Source organism: Talaromyces atroroseus, assembly GCF_001907595.1.
Source record: "Talaromyces atroroseus strain IBT 11181 chromosome Unknown scaffold_18, whole genome shotgun sequence".
Classification (NCBI taxonomy): Eukaryota; Fungi; Ascomycota; class Eurotiomycetes; order Eurotiales; family Trichocomaceae; genus Talaromyces; species Talaromyces atroroseus.
Genome location: NW_017971450.1, coordinates 399,728 through 421,929, shown reverse-complemented (window position 1 = coordinate 421,929; position 22,202 = coordinate 399,728). Strand labels below are relative to the sequence as shown.

The window sequence follows — 22,202 nt, the reverse complement described above, 5'->3', positions numbered from 1 at the left end:
AACTGAGGGTCTTAAATTATTAGAAACTTTAATTTAATTACTATTAGATATAGTTAGGATAGCTATTAATAGACAAAATTAATAGACTTTTAAGATTAAAAGATCTTAATAAAAAAAAAAAATAAAAATAAGATTATAAATATCTTAATTAATAAAAGATTATATACTTAAGTTATTATAGTTAATTTAAAATAATAGAAGAAAATTAAATATATAGTAAATAAATATTCTTATATAGCTTTCCTCTATTATAGCTTTAATATCTATAATTTAATAGCTATAAACAGATCTTTATATTTTTAATAGCTCTAGTATACTTCTTATTATATCTTTGTTCTGATAAGTATAATAATAATCTTATCCTATCTTGTTCTAATATCTGCAGCATAATATATATTCCATTCCGCGAGAGTTGCCTTATCGATTGGCTGTGACGTTCTGATTCTCTGACAGATAGCTATTAATAGATGAAGTTAATAGACTTTTAAGATTAAAAGATCTTAGTAAATAAAAGAAATAAAAATAAGGTTATAAATATCTTAATTAATAGAAAATTATATATTTAAGTTATTATAGTTAATTTAAGATGATAAAAGAAAACTAAATATATAATAAATAAGTATTTTTATATAGCTTTTTTTTATTATAGTTAATATAGCAATAGCTTTGTTTATTCTATTCTAATTAATATAGTTAATATAGTAATAGCTCTGCTGGCGCTGTTGCTCTAATCTTAAGGCTTTATGGGTAATCCTTTGTTCCGATGTGCATTAGTCCTGTAGTGACTAACCTGATCTATTGGCTGTGACGTTCTGATTCTCTGACACTATAGCTATATATTAACTACTAGAGGATAAATACTATTATAATTAAGAACTAATACCTCTTATTATTAATTAGAGAGACCTTAAGTCAGCTCTCTAGAGCATTAATATTCATATAGCTAGATCTCTAGGATATATATCATTATATCTAAATTAAGAAGAGAGATGAGTAGAAAACCAATTTTTATACCTAATATAGGTATTATAAATATACTATCATACTATTTAGACTAATAAATGCCCTAGCAATCTTTTAATTATATATAAACTAAGCGCTAAGTGATCTTCTAGATATGAGCTATATAGTATATCTAGACAATATTATTATATATTTAAAAAATAAAGCCATCTATAAAAAGGATGTTTATAAGGTATTAAACTGTTTATAGCAGTACAAATTATATATTAAACTATTAAAATATACTTTTAAAGTTAATAAAGTATATTTTCTAGATTTTATAGTTAAAATAAAAAGCATTTAAATAGAATCTAAATATATTATCACTATTTAGAAATAGTTTAAATCTAAGAATATACAGAATATAGTTTAATTTTTAGGCTTTATTAATTTCTACTATAAATTTATTAAGAGATACTCTATAATTATCACACTATTATTAAATATAATTAAGGGTTATAAATAAATATAAAAAAAGTTAAAAGTAGAATAAGAAGCTAATATAAAGTTTATTTTTACTAAAAAGGCATAAAATATCTTTAAAACTCTTAAGAAATATTTTATATAAGTATTTATATTTAAGTATTTTAAACTAGAACTTTTATTTAAAATGAAAACTAATATATTAAATTTTATTATAGTAGTAATCCTAAGTTAGTTAAAAGTTAATAAATTATAATATCTAATAGTATTCTACTCTTAAAAGATGATTTTGGCTAAACTTAACTATAAAATATATAATAAAGAGTTATTAATTATTATTGAAGCCTTTAAATATTAGAGACATTATCTAGAAGATAGTAATAAGTCTATAACTGTTCTTTTAAATTATAATAATCTTTAATATTTTATGACTATAAAGAAACTAAATTAAAGATAGGCTTAATAAGCTAAGAAGCTTATAGTATTTAATTTTAATATTAAATATTAGCTAAGATATAGAAATCTTATAGATATATTAAGTTAAAGGCTAGATTATATTAAAGTTAAAGATAATTAATAGACTTTATTACTAATACTAAAGAAAAAACTAAGCTAAGGATTTTATTTAATAAGAATAAAATCTTCTAAATATAAATATAGTTCTGATAGTATAGAATTTATATATTTAGAAAAAGTAATAAAAATTTTTTAAATTAATAATAATTTAAACTCTAAATATTAAAATATATCTAGTAGTTAAAAAAAAATAGTTATTAGTATTATAAGAGATCTAGAACTCTTGGCATTAAGGTTTAAAGTAATAATAATTACTATAACTAAGATAGTTTATTTAGATATATCTAAAGAGCTTGCTATTATTATTTATTATTATTAATAAGTAAATATATAAGCTAGGAATATATAAAAATAGATAGTAGATTTAAATTTAAAGGTAGATTATTCTTATTAATATATTAGAGTTAATAACCTACTTAAATTCAAAGATATAATATATATACTATATAACTATATATTTAGACAAGAAGTCTTATAAATTAATTATAATAATTTATAAGAAGATTATTTCAGTATTAAAAAAATATATAAAATAATATTATTAAAATATTTCTAGTAAAGGTTTTATAACATAGTTTAATACTATTATTTAATGTGTATAAAGTATTAATATAATCATATATTATAATATAAAGAATATAGATTGATAAAGTTATTACTAAAATCTATAAAATCTTAGAAGTTAGTTATTTTAGATTTTATAATGAAGCTTTTATTTTTAAATTAGAGAAGAAAAATATATAATATTATTATAATTATTATAGAATTATTAATAAAATATATTATATATAAATTTATATCTATTACTATATTAGTAAAAGAACTAGCAGAGACTATATATAAATTAGTAATTAAATACTTCACTGTACCTAAGAATATTATAAGTGATTAAGTAATAATATTTATAGTTATATTTTAGAAAATACTCTGTTGGCATTTTAGTATAAGAAGAAGAATTAGTATAATCTATTATCTTTGAACTGATAGCTAAATAGAATAATAAAATTAGATATTAGAATATTATCTTTAATTATATATTAATTTATTACAGGATAACTGGGTATAGTGATTAGTGCTAGCTTAACATACATATAATAATAATATGTATAGCATCACTGGGATATCATCTATCAAAGCACTAATAAGCTTTTAGAGGGATATTCACATTAATATTAATTAGGATCCCCTAGGTATAAGTTCTAATAAGAAAATCTTAGAGACAAAGAAGGATTAAATATTAGCAACTAAATAGGTAATCTAATTATAAATTAAATATAAAGAACTTTAAAAGCTATTAGAGGAAGCATTAAAGAATTAATTTAAATATTTTAATAAGAAATATATAATAATACAGTTTCAAATTAGTAATAAATGTCGGAAACTTCGGTTTGATTACCATCGAGTATAGCTAGGATAGCTATTAATGGGCGAAGTTAATAGGCTTCTAAGGTCGAAAGGTCTCGATAGATGAAAGAAATAAGAATAAGATTATAAATATCTTAATTAATAGAAGATTATATATTTAAGTTATTATAGTTAATTTAAGATAATAGAAGAAAACTAAATATATAATAAATGAGTATTCTTATATAGCTTTCCTCTATTATAGTTTTAATACCTATAGTCTAATAGTTATAAGTAGATCTTTATACCTTTAGTAGCTCTAATATACTTCCTATTATATCTTTATCTTAATAGATATAATAGTAACCTTATTCTATTTTATTTTAGTATTTATGACATAATATATATTTTATTTTATAAGAGTTGCCTTATTAATTAACTATAATATTTTAATTCTCTGATAATCTCTTTCTCTAAAAATTAATATCTTAATAGCTTAATAAATAACTTATATTTTCTAAAATATAAATAACTAATTCTAATTTTCTAAATATTTTAAATATATAATTTTATAATTTTATGCTAATTATATCTTTAAAATAAAATAAAACTATCAAAAATTATAATCTTACTAATAAAATTAAAAGATTTAAAATCATTCTTTTTTTCTCTTATAATTATTATTATTAATTAGATTATGCTTATATAAAAGCTAAGGATTCTTCTTATTATAGTAATTATATTTATATAGATAATTATAAGTATATTAAGATAATAAATTCTAAATCTTTATAAAAGTAATTAATTATAACTTAAAATAGAATTAAGATAGATAAGAAAAAGACTTAATAAGAGATAATAATCTTTATAGTTTATTTTTTTTATTTATAGAAATAAAAAAAGCTTCTTTAAAAATATATAAATAAATTCTTTTAAATAGATATAAAGAATATTAAAGAGTTAGAAAAATTAAAAAAAGTAGAAGAAGAGATAAAAGTAAATTAAATAAAAAAATAATAAAAAACTAAAAAGCTTTTAGCTGCTATTTTTATTTTATAAAATAATAATCTTATCTTTAATATTAACTTTAATTTTTCTATTTTTTTAAATTATATTTCTATCTCTATTTCTAAATCTTTTTAGAATAATTTAAGTATTTAATAAATTCCTATATATTTTCTTTAGGTCTGTATCTTTTTTATTTTATAAGATAGTAAATATATTTTTTTTTTAACTTATATTATAATATTCTTTTAACTTTGTATTCTTTATTATCTACTACTTTATTTTTATTTATTAAATTAATAATTAATTCTAATAATAAGATATAAAATATTAAATATATTTATATTCTTACTAATAGTTAGAGTTTATAATTATTATTTATAAGTTTTTTTTTAATAGTAAATAATTTAAATTTAACTATATTAAATTTATTATTTAATTTTATATTTTTAATATTAAAACTTTTTAATTCTGATATTTATTATAAAAAATAAACTTTTTTTTTTTTTTTAAATATTAATATATCCTTATACTTCTTATTATAATATTTTTTTATTCTTATTTTTATCTATTTAATATTTTTTAATAAATTACTATATATTAATTATATATATATTATTTAGATATTTACTTTATTAGATATCTTTTTTTGTTTAATATTTTCCTAATTTATTCTTAAAATCCTTTCTAGATTAATAAAATATGATACTTATTCTATAGATATATTTATAGTATTATTTATTATAAACTAAGTAATTAGTAGTAACTTTATCTAATTATTTTAATTTTAATCTAAGTAATATCTTAGATATTATTTAATTGCTTAAATTATTCTTTTAATCTAGCTATTAGTTTATTAATAATATATAGTTAATAGATTATATTTTATTTTATAATTTTTTATAATTATCTGTTAAAATTTAGATATAAATAACTTATCTTTATTAAATATAATTTTACTTAATAATCTAAATATTATAAATACTTTTTATAATATTAATATTATATATTATTGTGCTATTAAACTTTTTAATATTAGTTTTAGGATAATATATTTTATAAGTTTATCTATAATAATAATAACTTTAGTATATATAATTTTTAAAATAGGATTCTTTAATTCTAATAAGTCTTATATAAAATTTATTATAATTTTTTATTATACTTTTATTAATGTTTCTAGAATCTATATTCTTTCATAGGATTAATAATTAATTAGTTTATTATAATTGTAATTATTATATTTCTTAATATAGTCTTTAACTAATTTTCTTATTCTTAGGAAATAATATATTTATTATATCTTTTTTACTATTTAATTAATTCTATGATGTTCTTTAATTGGCAAATTATGATTTATTTAAATAATTTCTATAATTATTAAAAATAATATTAATATTAATCTTCTTTAAATAGTTAATCTATTCTTAATTACTATTTTATTATTATATAGTGCTGTTTGTAGTATTTTATTATTTCTAATAGTTTTTATTATTTTTTTATAAAAATCTTTACTTTCTATTATAATTATTATTACTAGTATTACTTTATTGTTATAATAAATTCTATTTTTATCTTCTACTAATATATTTATTTATAATTATTATATTCTAATTATATAATCTACTCTTCTACTTAATATATTAGTGATAATATTTTCTTTTCCTTTAATATGTTTAATTTGAAATTTGAATTTTAATAGATATTTTAATTATTTAATTTATCTGCTGGTGAGCTCTTTTATTATTATAAAGTATTTTAGATTATAATAATTACTTTTTATAATTGTTTCTTCTTTAACTTTTTATAAATAATATTTTTATTATTTAAATGCTTTAATTACTGTGAGTAATTCTCTATTATAAATATTATAGTTTTTTTCTGTAGTAATAAATTGCCTAGAGTAGAAAATAATAAATTATAATTATTTATTATCTTCTGACTATTTTAAAATAATCTTTAATATATATTTTAATGCATCTAGTTAAATTATATTTAGTTTTTCTAGATTATAAAATATAAGAATTAGTATTTCTCTAACTAATTTCTTGACTTTCTTAAATATTTATTGTTATTATTCTGTCTAATTAAAATCTTAATCTTTTTATAGTAATTCTATAATTAGTTATATTATTTCTATATAGTTCTTTAAGTATCTTCTGATATATTCTATTATATTTAAGAATTGCTGTATTTTATTGATATTTATTGGAATAGGCTAATTAAGTATTATATTTTTTTTTTTAGATTAGATCTTTAATCCTTTTGATGTATAAATTATTCTTAAGTAATTGATGATTATAGTATTAAATTTATATTTTTTGATTTTAAGTATTAATCCTTTGTTTATAAGTGCTATTATAATTAATTATATATATTCTTTATATTCTTCTAGGTTTTGTAAGTATATAATGATATTATTAAAATAGACTGTAATAAACTTATTTAAATATTTCTATAGAATATATATTATATATTATACAAATTGTGTTGGTAGATTTTTTAAATTTATTAATATAATTATTTATTTAAATAGTTCTTTATCTATAAGGAAAGCTATTTTCTAAATATTATTTTTAGCTATTTATAGGTTATAATAATCTTATTAAATATTAAAGACTGTTATAATCTTTATTTTTTATAATAGATCTTTTTTTTATTTTTAATAAGATGTCTTGTTTGTATTATTTATTATTTTATTATTTAATACTCTATAATTAATAATTATTTATTTAGTTATATTTTTCTTATTAATAAATATTAATTATACTGATGCTTTTTTATATTTTAATTATATATATATTGCTTTATAAAATTTATTAATAAATTTATTTTTAAGTTCTAATTTATCTTTTAATTTATAATATTATTTAATTAATAATGGTGTAAATTCTTCTTTTAGTTTAATTTATATTTTGAATTTTTTATTATATATTAGTAATTATTATTTCTTTTTTATAAATAGTTTAATAAACTTATGGTATTTTTTTAATAATTTTGTTAAAACTTCTATAAGTTTTTTTTTATATAATTCTTTTAGTTTTGGTTTTATTTTTTATGTTTTTTTAATAATTCTTATCTTATTAATTGTTTGTGCTTGTTGGATTATTTTGATTTTTTTTATATTATTATTTCTAATTTTTTTCTTTTTTCTTTTATTTTAGTTTTTCTAACTATTTTATGATTTTTTTATATTTTATGCTTTATTTTCTTTATTAATATATTTAATATTTTTAGTAAATATTATCTTTTATTTTTATTCTTTTATCTTCTGTACTGTTCTTTTAGCTTTTAGTAATATATTAAAGATTTTCTTTGATTTTTTATATAGCTATGTAATTTTTTTAATATTCTTTTTAATTATTTATATCTTTAATGCTGTTTTATTAATAATTATTACTCTTTTAGTCTAGTTAATTATTAGATTTTAGATTTGTAATTATATTATTCTGAATATAGTGTTATAGTATTCTTTTAATATTAGTGTGATGTTAAGTATAATTATTATAGTATATTGTTTTGATTTTATAATAATATTTAGTGTTTATTTTTTATAGTTTTAATTGATTATTTCTTTGCTAATAGAGATAATTATTGTTTATTTATTAGTTTAGATTATAAATAGTCTTGTTTTTTTTATAAATTTTTTTTTAATATAGTTATAGATTATTTTTAAATTTAATAAGATTTTTATATTTTTTCTATTAATTTTTATTAGTATTATTATTATTTGACTGACTGCTTTCAGTTTTGTAGTTATTATAATAAATTTTATTATAATTATATATCTTTCTTAATACTTTTGTTAATATTTAAAGTATTTTTTAATATTATAATAATACTGCTTATATAGTCTTTCTGCTTTGCATTTAGTAATTATAATATCATTATGATAGGAATATATAGATTTTTAATAGATATATTAACATTCTATCTATTTCTATAAATATTTAAATCTTAATTCTTTAATTACTTTTAGGATTTTTAAAAATCATTCTTTTTTTTTTTTTTCTATAAGATGTATTTTATATAATAAATTATAATATATTATCTAATGTATTTCTTAATATAAATTTCCTTCTAATATTAGATAATAATAATAAGAGTAATTTCTTATATATCTAATTATTCTATTATAAAAATGTTATTCTTATTTATATAATATATGTTTATATATATTTGCTAGAGGTATATATATTTATTTATATTATTAATATATATAATATATTTATTTTTTATAATACTTATATTCTTTAATATAATCTTTTTATTTTTTTTAAGATCTCTTTTAGCAAATTATATTTATTGATATATAATTATATTAATTATTCTCTTAAGACTAAATAGTATTATTTTATATTTTATTTAGTTTTTTTTTAATAAGATTTTTGTCTAATTCTTAGTATAGATCTTTATAAGTTATTATTATTAACTTATTATCCTGTAATATTAGTTAAGTATAAAATAATTCTTTTAATAGGGATTTTACTTAGATATTTTTTATATTAAAGTCTTCTATATTAATTTCTTTTAAATTAATATCTTTACTATATTTTTCTGATAAGTTTTTAATATTTTTAAGGTAATATATAAGAAATATTTAGCTAATTAATTTTTTCTTTAAATTATAAGATTAGTATTTCTTTCTTATATTAGTACTAACTTATTTTACTTATTTAATACTTCTTTTAAGACTAAATCTTTTTTATTTTTATTTTTTATTTTTATTATTTAGATTATTAAATATTTTCTTTAATTATTCTAAAGTTTTTTATTCTTTAATTTATTATATCTATTCTGTTTAAATTTATTTATAATTTATTATTTATTTTAATTATTATTTTTTATTTTTAATTGATTACTTTAAGTCTTTATTAGAATTAATTTTATTATTAGCTATTTTATTAGCTTTACTATTATTAATTAAAATTAATAAAATCATTATTATAACTTACTTTTTTAAATCTAAAATGGCTAGTTTCTAGTTTTTTTTTAGCTTTTAATATTAATTTATAAAATAATCTAATTTTCTATAATTAAAATAAGTTTTATTTCTTTTTAATTTATCTTTTTTCTCTTTAGATAAAGTTATATTTAATTATATTATTATATCTCTATTCTTATCTTTAGTTTATTTCTAATATAAATTTATTTTATTTCTTCTAAACTCTTCTTTTTCTATTTATTAGATATAAATAATTAAATTAATTTAGGATGCTATTTTTATTATTGCTTAAAATATTTCTAGTTATAATATTATTATTAAGATTTAATCTTTAATATTGTTTTTTAATTCTTTATAAAACTAGTCTTTAAATTCTTAATTATTCTATAAAAATCCTCTTGATATTTATAAGAATTTTAAAATGTATTCTCTAACTAAGGTTTATTATTTAATATATTAAATCTTATTAATAGCTTTAATTTCCTTATTAATAGTTTCTTATAACTAATTAAGTTTTTCTTTATAATATTAGTAACTAGAAAATATTATAATTATCTTAGAGTTCTTTTATTCTTCATTGCTATATATATAATATTAGTTAGTAATATATAAAGTAAACTATTTTATAGCTTTTTTATTAAGAAAGCTTAATACTATTAGTATTTTATTAGATTTATTTATAATTTATTTACTGTTATATATAAAATAAAATTATATTTAAGTAAGATATATCTTAAGGATTTTATATTCTCTCTTAAATAAAGTTACTATTTTAATTTTAATTTTTTAAAATATTTGATTTAATCTTTCTTTATTATTAACTATAACTTATTCTAATTTTTTAATATATTATAATAATACTGCTATATTTTTATTATTAATAATTATAATATTTCTATTACTAATATTAGTAGTTTATAAATTAGGACTTAGAATTACTAGAACTAGAATTTAAAATATTATTATTATTTATTCTTAAGATTTCTCTTTTAACTAAGAGTCTTGAATTATTAGAAATTTTAATTTAATTATTATTAAATATAACTAGAATAGCTATTAATAAGTAAAATTAATAGGCTTTTAAGATTGAAAGATCTTAATAGATGAAAAAAATAAAAATAAGATTATAAATATTCTAATTAATAAAAAATTATATATTTAAGTTATTATAATTAATTTAAAATAATAGAAGAAAATTAAATATATAGTAAATAAGTATTCTTATATAGCTTTTCTCTATTATAGCTTTAATATCTATAGTCTAATAGCTATAAGCAGGCCTTTATATTTTTAATAATTCTGATATATTTCCTATTATACCTTTATCCTAATAGATATAATAGTAATCTTATCCTATCTTGTTCTAGCGTCTGCGGTATAATACATATTCCATTCCGCGAGAGTTGCCTTATCGATTGGCTGTGACATTCTGATTCTCTGACAATAAAGTGATATTACAAACTATAAACATCTATCCTCTAGATAAAAAAAAATTAAAGTTTAATTTTAAATTTATTAGACCCTTCTAAATACTAGATATATAAGAAATAAATATATATAAGCTAAAAATATCCTTATAATACCAATAATTATATCTAATATTCCATGTCTCCTTACTAGAATCATTCAAGGATATAGCTAGAAATAAAATCTTATCTAATAATCTTATTATAAATAATATCAAAGAATATAAGATTAAAGAAATTTATATAGAAAAAGGCTTTAAAAAGAATAAAATATATCTTATTAAATGAGCAAGCTATCTTAAAGAAGATTATATATAAGAATCTAAGAAGAATATTAATGATTATACTATATTTAAAACTTATCTTTAAAATTATAAGACTATTTATAACTTAAAATAAAGAAAGAAAAGATAAAGAAAAATTTAATTTATAATAATTAAGAATAAATATAAGACTTATTTTATACTATAAACTATTAATAAGGGTTATTAATTATAAGATTTAAAAAGAACTTATATTATATATTTAATAAAGACTTAGTTAATTAATTATAAAAACTAAGAAAATAGATTATAAAATTAAAAGCCTAAAGGTCTAAAAATAAGTATCTATTTATGAATAAGTTTAATAAAAGAAAGTAAAAAAGACTTTTTTTTTCTACTAAAATTAGCAGGGTTATTAGCTAAATATATTGATTAGGAATAAAAATAGTAAAAATGAAGCTTCTTTAATAAAATAATATAAATTGCTATAATTAAATACTTTTTAAGTAGATTAGGCTAAGTTAAGATTATATTTTTATTATTAATTTTAGTATTAAAGTTTATCTTAATAATATATTTTCTAGATATATAGTTTAAAGCTTTAAGTGCTCTATTTAATATATAATATTAATTATTAAAGTCTTTTATTATTAAACTTTAATAGAACTTATTAGCTAAAGCTTTTAGATAGTTTAATAGAGACTTAGGGTATTATAAATTATTAGTATTAATTATAAAATAAAAAATATTTAATAGTATAGATATCTAAATTAAAATATAAATATATATTTATAGAGATATATTTATACTTAAGTATTCAATAATATATATATAATTAAGTTATAGTATTATAATAAGCATATTACTACTTAATGTAGTTATAAGAATTTAAAGTAGTTTATAATTAAAAATAGGCTAAGTATAGAAGTTTATATAAAGATTTAATTATATATTTCTATACCTTATTAGTATTAAAATCTTATATATGGAATATTGTTATTTATCTTGCTTTTTAGAGATGCAGGGGGCTGGGAGTTATTAGATATAGTATTAGGAGTAAGGACTATATTAAGAGGCTTAACTGGAGGATCTTTAGGAGTATATGGAGGTTTAGGCTACTTATTTATTTATATTATTAATAATTATATTAATATTTACTTAACTTTATAATTTATCTTATATGGTTAATTTATTTATATGGATAATATTTTTATAAGATATTTTAAATATAAGGACAAATCTAAATTAATAATAGTAAATTATTATTATATTAGTGTTTTCTTAAATATTAGGATGCTATTTTTAAAAAAAGAAATAATTAGAGTAGATTTAAATTATTAGAATTAAGTATTTTAAGTTAATTATTATACTTAATTATAGGATAGTTAAAACTATCTTATTATTACTTTAAGTATTAAATTAATATAAGAAAAGTAAGAAATTAATAATATAGGATATATTAAATCTATATTTAATAAAATTTTAATAAAAAAATATAATGTTAAGATAATATTTATTATTAAGGAAGAAGATAAGGTTAAGAAAGAGAAGAAAAAGAAAAAGAAAATTAGAATAAGAAAGATAAGGATTTATATATACTTATTACTAGTATTAATCTTAATTATTTTTTATATATTTAATTTTTTATCTAATATTTATTATTTACTTTTAATTTTTTTACTAAAAGTAAGGATTTTATTATAAAACTTGAATTACTAATTCTATATACTAAATCTTATAAGTCTATGAAGTTTTAGGCTTAGAGATGTATTTTTATAAAGAGAGGGATAGCTATAAGGTAGAATTCTAGATAGAGTTAGGAATAGCTTTAAAGTATAGTAGATATATGATTTTATCTAGCTTCCCATTATTAATTAAACTAGTGGCTTGGCATACACTGCTTTATAACTATGGGTGGCCTTAGGCCTTTGTGAAGCAGTAATTAGCTGCTGAGCATATGTGTATATACGTTATATATTCGAATCTATTCCTAGGCCGAAGCCGAATCCCAGCTACGTTCTTGCAACCCCCGTCACAAATATATTATTAATAGACTAATAGCTAGATTAAAAGAATAATTTAAGTAGTTAAATAATATCTGAGATATTATTTAGATTAAAATTAAGATAATTAGATAGAGTTATTATTATTTACTTAATTTATAATGAATAATATTATAAATATATTAATAGGATAAATACTGTATTTTATTAATCTAGAAAGAATTCCAAGGATAAGTTAGGAAAATATTAAATAAGAAAGAGTATTAAATAAAGTAAATATCTAAGTAATATATATATAATTAATATATAGCAACTTATTAAAAAATATTAAATAAATAGAAATAAGAATAAAGAGATATTATAATAAAAAATATGAGGATGCATTAGCATTTAAAAAAAAGAAAAGAGTTTATTTTTTATAATAAATACTAAAATTAAAAAATTTTAATGTTAAAAGTATAAGACTAAATAACGTAACCGGACACCCACCCGGCCACGACACCAACCCGGCCACTTCCTCCGGAAAACGCGCTTTATATTAATTTTACCCCGAAATTTCTAACTAAAATAATAATTATATACAAAAATTTAACCAGTAGTACGATTAGGACATCTGTTAATTTTATGTCCAATAATTCTACATCCACTACACTTTAGTAGCGCTTATACGCGTGGTTGAGAGACTTAAGCCTTAGATTTAGCTAGGGCGGCTGGAGGAGATTGAGATGCCTTATTTTAATTATTTATAAGAGTCTGAGCTTCTTGTATAGTAAGAGAGCCTTTATAAGATAATTAAACTCTAAATTATCTTTTTTTTTGCTTCTCTTTCTTATTTATAGCCTGTAAATCATATACTTCTTTTTATATAATTAGTAGCTTATTCATTATTATTTTATATGCTTTAGATATTTACTTGATTACTTAATTAACTATATTTAATAGGCTTATTAGCTGTTAAGCTATATGCTTTTTAACTATATTTAATTGGTATTTGAAATGGCGTAGATTTTAAAATATTTGAAAGTAGGAAGATTATAAATTGATATTATCACTTCTTAAAGGGGGTGTTAGGGTCTGAAACTAAATATGAAGTTATTAATAGATTTAATCTAGATTAAAAGGTATTAATCTAGTTATTATAAAGTTATTTTAAATAGTTTTAACTTTATATGCTATTATATAAACTTCTAGAAAGGCTATAAGGAAGTTATACTTATTAATATAATTATATCTAAGTTATATGTGCTACTCAACTAACTATCTATATTATTATTTTAAAACAGCAAAACAGCTCACATCAAGAGACTATAAAAGATATAAAGAGTGAGCTGGTATATAGATTAGTATAATATTATTTTATATATAGATTTAATTAAATTAAGTAATAAAATAACTTTTATAGCTATTAAGAATAAATATCTAATATCTACTTTTTGTATAATTAGTTATATAAGAAATAAAGTGATTTTAAAGCTAATTTATCCTAATCTTATTTATTGTCTATCTATTATTACTAATATTAAGTCTCTAATCTTGTGGAAGAGTCTTAAATCATTTTTTTTAGAAAAAAGTTATTACTTTAAAGATTATATATAAGGGTAAGATTTAATTAGTAAAGTTAACTATCTTAATTATAATAATCTATTCTTAATTTTTAGGTTATAATAAATAAGGTCTTTTATATTAATTATTACCTATAATAATCTTTATAGATGTATAAAATCTTATAATAAAGCCAGTCTTATTAAAGTTGTATATATTATTAGATAAGATTCTATGTTTTTATATAGTCTCTTATATGTAGTTAAAATATTTTTAGATTATTTTAATATTCTTGTATTTAGCCTGCTTATAGTTATATTATTATAAAAATTATATTTTTAGCTCTAGATAGTAATTAATAAATTAATTAATCTATCTTTTACTAACTTGTTTATTTCTGTGTTGAGAAAGAAGTAAATTAACTATATCTTATATAAGAGTAAATTAAGAAGGTAATTTATACTTATTAAGATTAAATATTTATTTAGTAATTAACTTTTTTTTAATTTCTATTAATTTATATTTATTTACGCGTTTTTTACTCTTTAATTAGATATTATTGAGTTAATCTTAAAGAGTTATATGAGGAATAGAATAAATAATTAAAGCTTAACAAATATTATGAATTTATCTATTTTTTAAATTAGAAATAACTAATAAAATGTGGCCTTCTATTTCCTTTGAATTTGACATCTTTTTATTGTGAATTAGTGGCATAACGACGCGTTGAAAATCTAATAATAATATAGAGCGCGTTTTCCGGAGGGAGTGGCCGGGTTGGTGTCGTGGCCGGGTGGGTGTCCGGTTACGTTAATAAATTTGATATAGTTAAATTTAGGCTGTTTATTATTAAAGAAAAACTTATAAATAATAATTATAAACTTTAGCTATTAATAAGAATGTAAATATATCTAATATTTTATATCTTATTGTTAGAATTAATTATTAATCTAATAAATAAAGATAAAATAGTAGATAATAAAGAATATAATGTTAAAAGAATATATCTATTATTTTATAAGATAGAAAGAATATAGACTTGAAAAAGATATATAAGAATCTATTAAGCACTTAAATTGCTTTAAAAAGATTTAGGAATAGAAATAAAAATATAATTAAGAAAAATAAAAGAATTAAAGTTGATATTAAGAATAAAATTATTATTTTATAAAGTAAATATAATAGTAAAAAGTTCTTCAGCCTCTTATTATTTTTTTATTTATTTTATTTTTATTTCTTCTTTTATTTTTTCTAATCTCTCTAGCTCTTTAACATCCTTAATATCTATTTAGATAAATTAATTAGTATATTTTTACAATAACTTCTATTATTTATTAAGATAAGCATATTTTACTAGAAGAACTTTAATTTTAGTATTTACTTTATTACTATCTTCTTCTAGATATTCTTAAGTATAAAGAAATTTTTTTATATAAGATTAAAGAAAGTTATTAGAATATACTTATAATAATTATTTTTTATATACTTACTATAATATAATAATATTTTTGACTTTATATAAATTTTATTTAAAGAAGAGCAATAAAAACAAGATAAGAGTAACTCTATGCTAGACTGCTTAATATATAACATAAGATTATTCTTATTAGCATTTTACTTTAAAGATATAATTAATATAAAATTATAAGATTATATATTATAAGAAAATTAAAAACCAGAATTAATTTTCTATATATCTAGGAACACAAGCTATTTATTAAGCTATTAAAATACTAATTTTTAGAGAAGAGAATTATTAGAGAATTAGAATATTACAATCAATAAATAAGAGAAACTAATACATAATAGAATAAAGGATTATCCATAACTATTAGGATTAAAGTAACAAAGCCAATAGAGCTATAACTATATTAATTATATCTATAAGAATAGAGCAAATAGAATAATAGCTATAATAATTATAATAGAGAAAAGCTATATAAGAACACTTATTTACTATATATTTAATTTTCTTCTATTATCTTAAATTAACTATAATAACTTAAGTATACAATCTTTTATTAATTAGAATATTTAGAAACCTCATTCTTATTTCTTTCATCTAATTAGACCTTTCAACCTTAGAAGCCTATTAACTTCGCCCGTTAATAGCTATCCTAGCTATACTCGATGGTAACCCAACCGAAGTTTCCGACATTAATATAAAATTATAAGATTATATATTATAAAAAATTAGGAGTTAAAATTAATTTCTTATATATCTAGGGAATATAAGTTATTTATTAAGCTATTAAGATACCAGTCTTTAGAGGAGGGGATTATTAGAGAATTAGAATATTATAGTTAATAGATAAGGGAAACTAATATATAATAAAATAAAGGATTATCTATAACTACTAAGATTAAAATATTATAGAAATTAGAGTAAAGACTATAATAGCTATAATAATTGTTATATAAGAATTATAGGATTCTTTATGATAGCTATAATAGAAGAAAGTTATATAAGAATGCTTATTTATTCTATATTTAGTTTTTTTCTATTATCTTGAATTAACTATAATAACTTAAATATATAATCTTCTATTGATTAGGATATTTAGAAGCCTTATTCTTATTTCTTTTATCTTATTAGATCTTTTAATCTTAGAAGCCTATTAATTTCGCCTATTAATAGCTATCCTAGCTATACTCGACGGTAACCTAACCGAAGTTTCCGACAAAACCATCCCTTGGTTCAACACAAACTAATGATAGATAGTAGTGGAAATCAAAATCTATCACTGTCACGGCGAGACTCAAAGGCTACTGTAAGAAGATGACTTCCCTAGGAGCAGGATTTGTCGCCCACTGATGCCTTTATGCACAGAGATTGGGGGATTATGTACTGTGGTCGCCACTGTCGCTGTTTCCCATTATTTGTCCGGACAATTCTATTCAATAGAAAGGAGAATGATCGCCGAAATCGGGCATTTAGTTATGTAGAGTAGTTGCTTACGGCTTGGTGACAGTAGCTGGTTGCAGGACAGAATTCTTTCAAGGAAATTTCGTTACATCGTTAATATCATCACGCTGCATAAGTAACTATATCCTCACCGCATTAAATTCGAACTCATCCTCATGTTCCAAGGTTACATCAGGCTGACATCTTAGCCCAGAACTGGACCGGGGCTGATAGTGTTGGACTTAAACTTAGCGCAGCACATCACAATATTTTGGGATCTACTAGTCTACTTGGCATCACCATTCAAGATTCAATGTAAGGACTTTGAAACGTGCTGTTGGGGTGCCTAGGCCAGCTCTGGAGGGGCAGTCTAGGCCTAGACTAGTAGTGAATGAATGTTCCAGGCGCCTTTTAGCGGGTGGCGATTCGCCATATTCATTGGACTGCAACATGCTCTTTGAATGAAGACCTTGTAATGAACGGACTTCCATACCTAGGAAGTAAACTATCCGGGATCCACGTTGTACTCCGTACTCTGCACGGAGCAGTGGATTTTATAGGCGTTCTATCGATCTCGTTCTCAGCACCACGCGCCATCTCAGCAGCTGAGGTGGACCAAATAGCTTCACGCATTTAGCCCAGAAAGGCATGGCTTGCGATCCACACGCTTTCGAATACGGCTAGGGTTGTGAGTTGTTCGTCATGGATTATGGGCATGTTTGCGCAGGCTTGCTGTTTAGTACTGTTCAGGGATAAGCACGGAATACGTTTGTCGCTAGCGAAGGTGATTATAAGCGAGCGATCCTGCCTGCTATGCAATTATCTTATAATCTGGAAGTACTTACAATCCATACTCAAAAGCTATTACTCACATACTAAACTTTGTTAACGTGAGCTTCACTATGAAAGCCTCTATCTGCTTGTTCTCCACCCTGCTGGGTATGTCCTCTCAGGCATATGCAAGGTATGTGTACACGTCTTCATTTCAGGACTCAGGCATACATGAACATGTTAGAATTGAATTTGCTGACTGATATTTGTATAGCGGCACAACGGCCACATCCACGTCGGGCTACCTCCAAATTCAGAACAGTTCCAACAGTGAACTCGATGGCTACTGGGGCTACATCGACCCCAATATCGAGGCCGACAACGGCGTGGTCTTTCAATTTATTTCTGATAAGAGCCAAGCGACCAATTTCTCCATGGAAGATGGCAACCTAGCTGGCTACAAGACAGGCTACGTTGCCGGCAGCACCAACGCTGAAGGTACGGCGTCTGGGGACGCCATCTACATGTCAGACCTTGAACTGTATGTGCAGGGTGGCGAGCCGGTGGTCACCGCCGAGGTCAATGATAATGGTGTTGTCGTTCTCAGCGACAGCCTAGGTGACGGTGTCGTCCGCAGTTTACCACAGGCGTGCTACATCACGGATGTTGGCTACTTGGATGCCTCACTGCCGGTGTTCGTTCTTGGTGAAGAATACTTCGCCTCCGATAATTGTGCCAACATTACTCTCTACTGGCGTTCTATTAATTGATTGCATCAGAGCAACATTTGTATGTTTTCGTTGTGCCCTGCCACTTACAACACAGCTAACCACCCAGCAAAGCGCGTACCTAGGTATCGTTATTGCTTGCTACTCCAGATAAACAAGACGACGATAATCAGAAGTGTTTATCAGGCTGCGCTTGACATGATATTCCTCATGACTGTACGATCGATGACATTACATTCCAATGAAGCTGAGGAATGTGAAACGAACTAGAAATTTCTCGCTGCGAAGAGGAGTTACATGTTGAATAGACCTCATTTGTTATAAATAGCAATGTTCCTGATACTACATATATATCCCTACATATTGACACTATAGACATATTGATCCACATGTGGCAGATAATATCAGCTGCCAATACTGAGTGACAAGCAACCTTGGTATATATATTTACCCATCTAGGCACGGAGCACCGAGGTATACGCGCTTTGAGAATCTGAACGATTTCTGCCCGGTCAGGAGAAGCATCTTGCGCCGGCGAACCAACCTTGCAGGACGTCCCACTTTTCGAACATATCCAGCAACAATTGCGACCACCTAGTTCTATCAGTGTCACACGAGGCACAATGGTTCTGAGGCACGTCGAACCCGTCTTGTGCCAAAACTGGTTATATGTTGATACAATACGTTAGGCTATTAATTTTTGATATCCCGCGTTCAGAAATCGTTACCTACGGTGGTATTAGAGATAAACAGCATCTAGTCTATTCAGATAACATAGTCTGGCAGGATGAGAACATTCCTATTCCACGAAAAGACAAAACGCCCAATTTACTATGGTATTAGGAATCGCACATAGCCCTAACAGAGAATCAAGTCAGCATACTCTATTCCAAAAGTCAGATCATCAAGAAAGAAGATTATGTCGCACCTTTTGGTTGAGGTTTTGGAACTTGTAAATACATCAGGGGCGCATGCTGAGCGCTACCGTGCGTATCTGCCTCGCCAAAACTGGCACTGACAGTCGGACGTTTGATCGTCGCCTTGTATGCTAGGGCAGGTTCCCACCACATACTGACAAGCACGTCCTCTGGAGGGATGCTGTATAGACGTGATATCGCCTCGGATGTCAGAACGTTCGACTCCTTGACTTGTTCGTAGGTTGCTCGATCGGGAAACATGATGTCAAATGTAGTCTCATAAGGTCCGGCATTTTTGGATCGAAGAACACTAGCTAGTGATCCGAGGTAGACGAACTTGGAGGATGGAGGTTGTCCTAACACATTTGTTGTTGATGAAGGTTTTGGAGGAGTGATCTTCTTCACCCCATTGGTAGCATTGTTCTCGGTTTTAGAAGGAGTTGCGGAAGGATTGCGGGCCTTAGCAGTGTTCGATCCGATAACACTATGAACAGTTACTGCGAATAAAGAGGTTGGATCTGAAACTGGCATAATGTGATACATGCAGAATTCAGAGTATGGACCCAGCGGGATATCAAATGGCGAGAAGGGCATAGCAAAATTACCGGAAGTGGCAATTTGATTAGGGTAAGGACCATGCATGCACCAAACTCTGGCCATACTCGTCACGTAGGCTGCTTGTTCTTGTGTCTCTGCCCATGCCTCCCCCACGACGCAGACTTCGTTGGGCGTCGTGTTGGTATTGGGCTCCAAAGACTTCATGACAGCACCTTTGCCATAAATGTGCACCTCAAATTTGAAAGGAAAGCTTATCATTTCATTCAGTCTTTTTTCGCCCCGTTGAATAAAGTCCTCTATCTGCGAGACGAGAATTGGATCACGGAAGCCACCGATAAACGCGCTTCGATAGCCCTTGAGTCTGGCAGCCTCTAGTTTTATCGTGTACTGTGACTCTGGAATGAATATGGATCCTCGTACGCGAACCGTCCTCTGGTCAGGAAGCTCCTCATAGGTAGCAGGGGTCAAATCCAGAGCTCCGCCAGGCCCGAGCAGTATGTCAGGGCGGCTCTTCTCATACAGCGTGTGGGCAGCAACTGAAATTTTCGTACATCTCGCCTTCAAGTCCAAGGGTCTAATGTCGAAGCTATCTCTCCTGACAATGGCTAATGCCTCCTTGCTCTTAGGCTTTGCGCACAATGCACCGCACTCCATGATTTTCCCCATGTGATAGGCAATTCCCAGGTCGCTAAAGCCTTTCCATACGCAAAATGCCGCGTAAGGCGCTGGATCATACGCTCTTCCGCCGATAATAATGTCAAAGTTAGGGTTCTCATTCATGGCCTTTAGATATGGCTCCATACCCATCTGTGCGACGATCCGCGTAGCATCGTTGATGTCTGCAATCTGGAGTTCTGGGACAGCAGGTGTGCAAGGAGTCACTAAACCATCCTTCCAGTTCCTTGTAACTATATCCTTGTCTACTTCAGCGTATATACGGACAATTTCCATTGTACGATAGCCTTCGCGCGCGATGCATGCCTCAATGATATCGACTAGTAAATCTACATGAGGACTGGCACCATCGCCGCCTGCTGAACCTGCTTGGAGTCAACACAAGGGCCTATACGCCTAGGTATGATTGCATATCCAGGCATCAGTGGGCATGTCATACCAATAAGCAACGGCACATTGTAATAATGGCATGCCGCAACGAGAACGCTCAGGTCACGCTCATAAGACTTGCGAGACACAGTTGTTGTACCTAGAGCGAGCTTCGACGGCCCACTATCTGTTGAGCCACTGTCGAGAATGACCGCATCGACGCCATCGTCGAGCGCAGACCAGAATAGCTCTTCGCTGAAGCCATAGCCCAACATGCCAATCGGCGTCAAAATCCTCAATTCGTCCTTCATCGTTGAAAGTCAAGAGAGCGTCGTAACAGCATATGTATTGGTGACGGAAAGAGACTTGCTGTCCGGTAGTAATGAATGGATATTTTCAGCACACAGGCACATCCACACGCACAATTATATAAAAGCTACATCATCAAGACCTCGGATAGTCCGGAGACCAATGTTTGCCACTATTTTCTTACTTTGCAAGTTTTTCTCCGCTATTGAATTGAGGGGGCAACGCGATCGTCCCAGGCCGAATTCGGCTTCGAGCCGAGTCGGCCCGACAGCGCGTATGGAGCTTTCTTTCCCTTGCATCTACGGATCACAATCGATTTGTCTGCATCTCCAGTGGCGAGCACGCATTGTAGCCCACGTCAAGATGTTTACGCAAGTGATGGTTCTCGATCTGTCGTGGTA

At 23.7% G+C, this 22,202-nt stretch overlaps 2 protein-coding genes across 2 annotated transcripts, besides 12 other annotated features; one reads left to right on the top strand and one right to left on the bottom strand.

Annotated features, from left to right (window-relative positions):
* Positions 1–316: part of a repeat region (Identified by RepeatMasker using a combination of RepBase library and repeat library created with RepeatScout) that runs on past the window's edge.
* A 99-nt stretch (positions 317–415) lies between these two features.
* Positions 416–452: a repeat region (Identified by RepeatMasker using a combination of RepBase library and repeat library created with RepeatScout).
* Positions 453–841: a repeat region (Identified by RepeatMasker using a combination of RepBase library and repeat library created with RepeatScout).
* Positions 827–3,373: a repeat region (Identified by RepeatMasker using a combination of RepBase library and repeat library created with RepeatScout).
* Positions 3,367–10,602: a repeat region (Identified by RepeatMasker using a combination of RepBase library and repeat library created with RepeatScout).
* A 99-nt stretch (positions 10,603–10,701) lies between these two features.
* Positions 10,702–10,742: a repeat region (Identified by RepeatMasker using a combination of RepBase library and repeat library created with RepeatScout).
* Positions 10,738–13,085: a repeat region (Identified by RepeatMasker using a combination of RepBase library and repeat library created with RepeatScout).
* Positions 13,063–13,495: a repeat region (Identified by RepeatMasker using a combination of RepBase library and repeat library created with RepeatScout).
* Positions 13,496–15,382: a repeat region (Identified by RepeatMasker using a combination of RepBase library and repeat library created with RepeatScout).
* Positions 15,383–16,727: a repeat region (Identified by RepeatMasker using a combination of RepBase library and repeat library created with RepeatScout).
* Positions 16,726–17,252: a repeat region (Identified by RepeatMasker using a combination of RepBase library and repeat library created with RepeatScout).
* Positions 17,253–17,293: a repeat region (Identified by RepeatMasker using a combination of RepBase library and repeat library created with RepeatScout).
* A 1,083-nt stretch (positions 17,294–18,376) lies between these two features.
* UA08_09181 (hypothetical protein) lies at positions 18,377–19,015 on the top strand (the record flags this gene model as incomplete). Its single annotated transcript, XM_020264167.1, has 2 exons — positions 18,377–18,438; positions 18,520–19,015. 2 exons carry the CDS (start codon positions 18,377–18,379, stop codon positions 19,013–19,015), a joined length of 558 nt encoding a protein of 185 aa, XP_020115681.1.
* Positions 19,016–19,890: 875 nt separating this feature from the next.
* On the bottom strand, positions 19,891–21,803 carry UA08_09180 (hypothetical protein; the record flags this gene model as incomplete). Its single annotated transcript, XM_020264166.1, has 2 exons — positions 19,891–21,488; positions 21,563–21,803. 2 exons carry the CDS (start codon positions 21,801–21,803, stop codon positions 19,891–19,893), a joined length of 1,839 nt encoding a protein of 612 aa, XP_020115680.1.
* Positions 21,804–22,202: the final 399 nt, after the last annotated feature.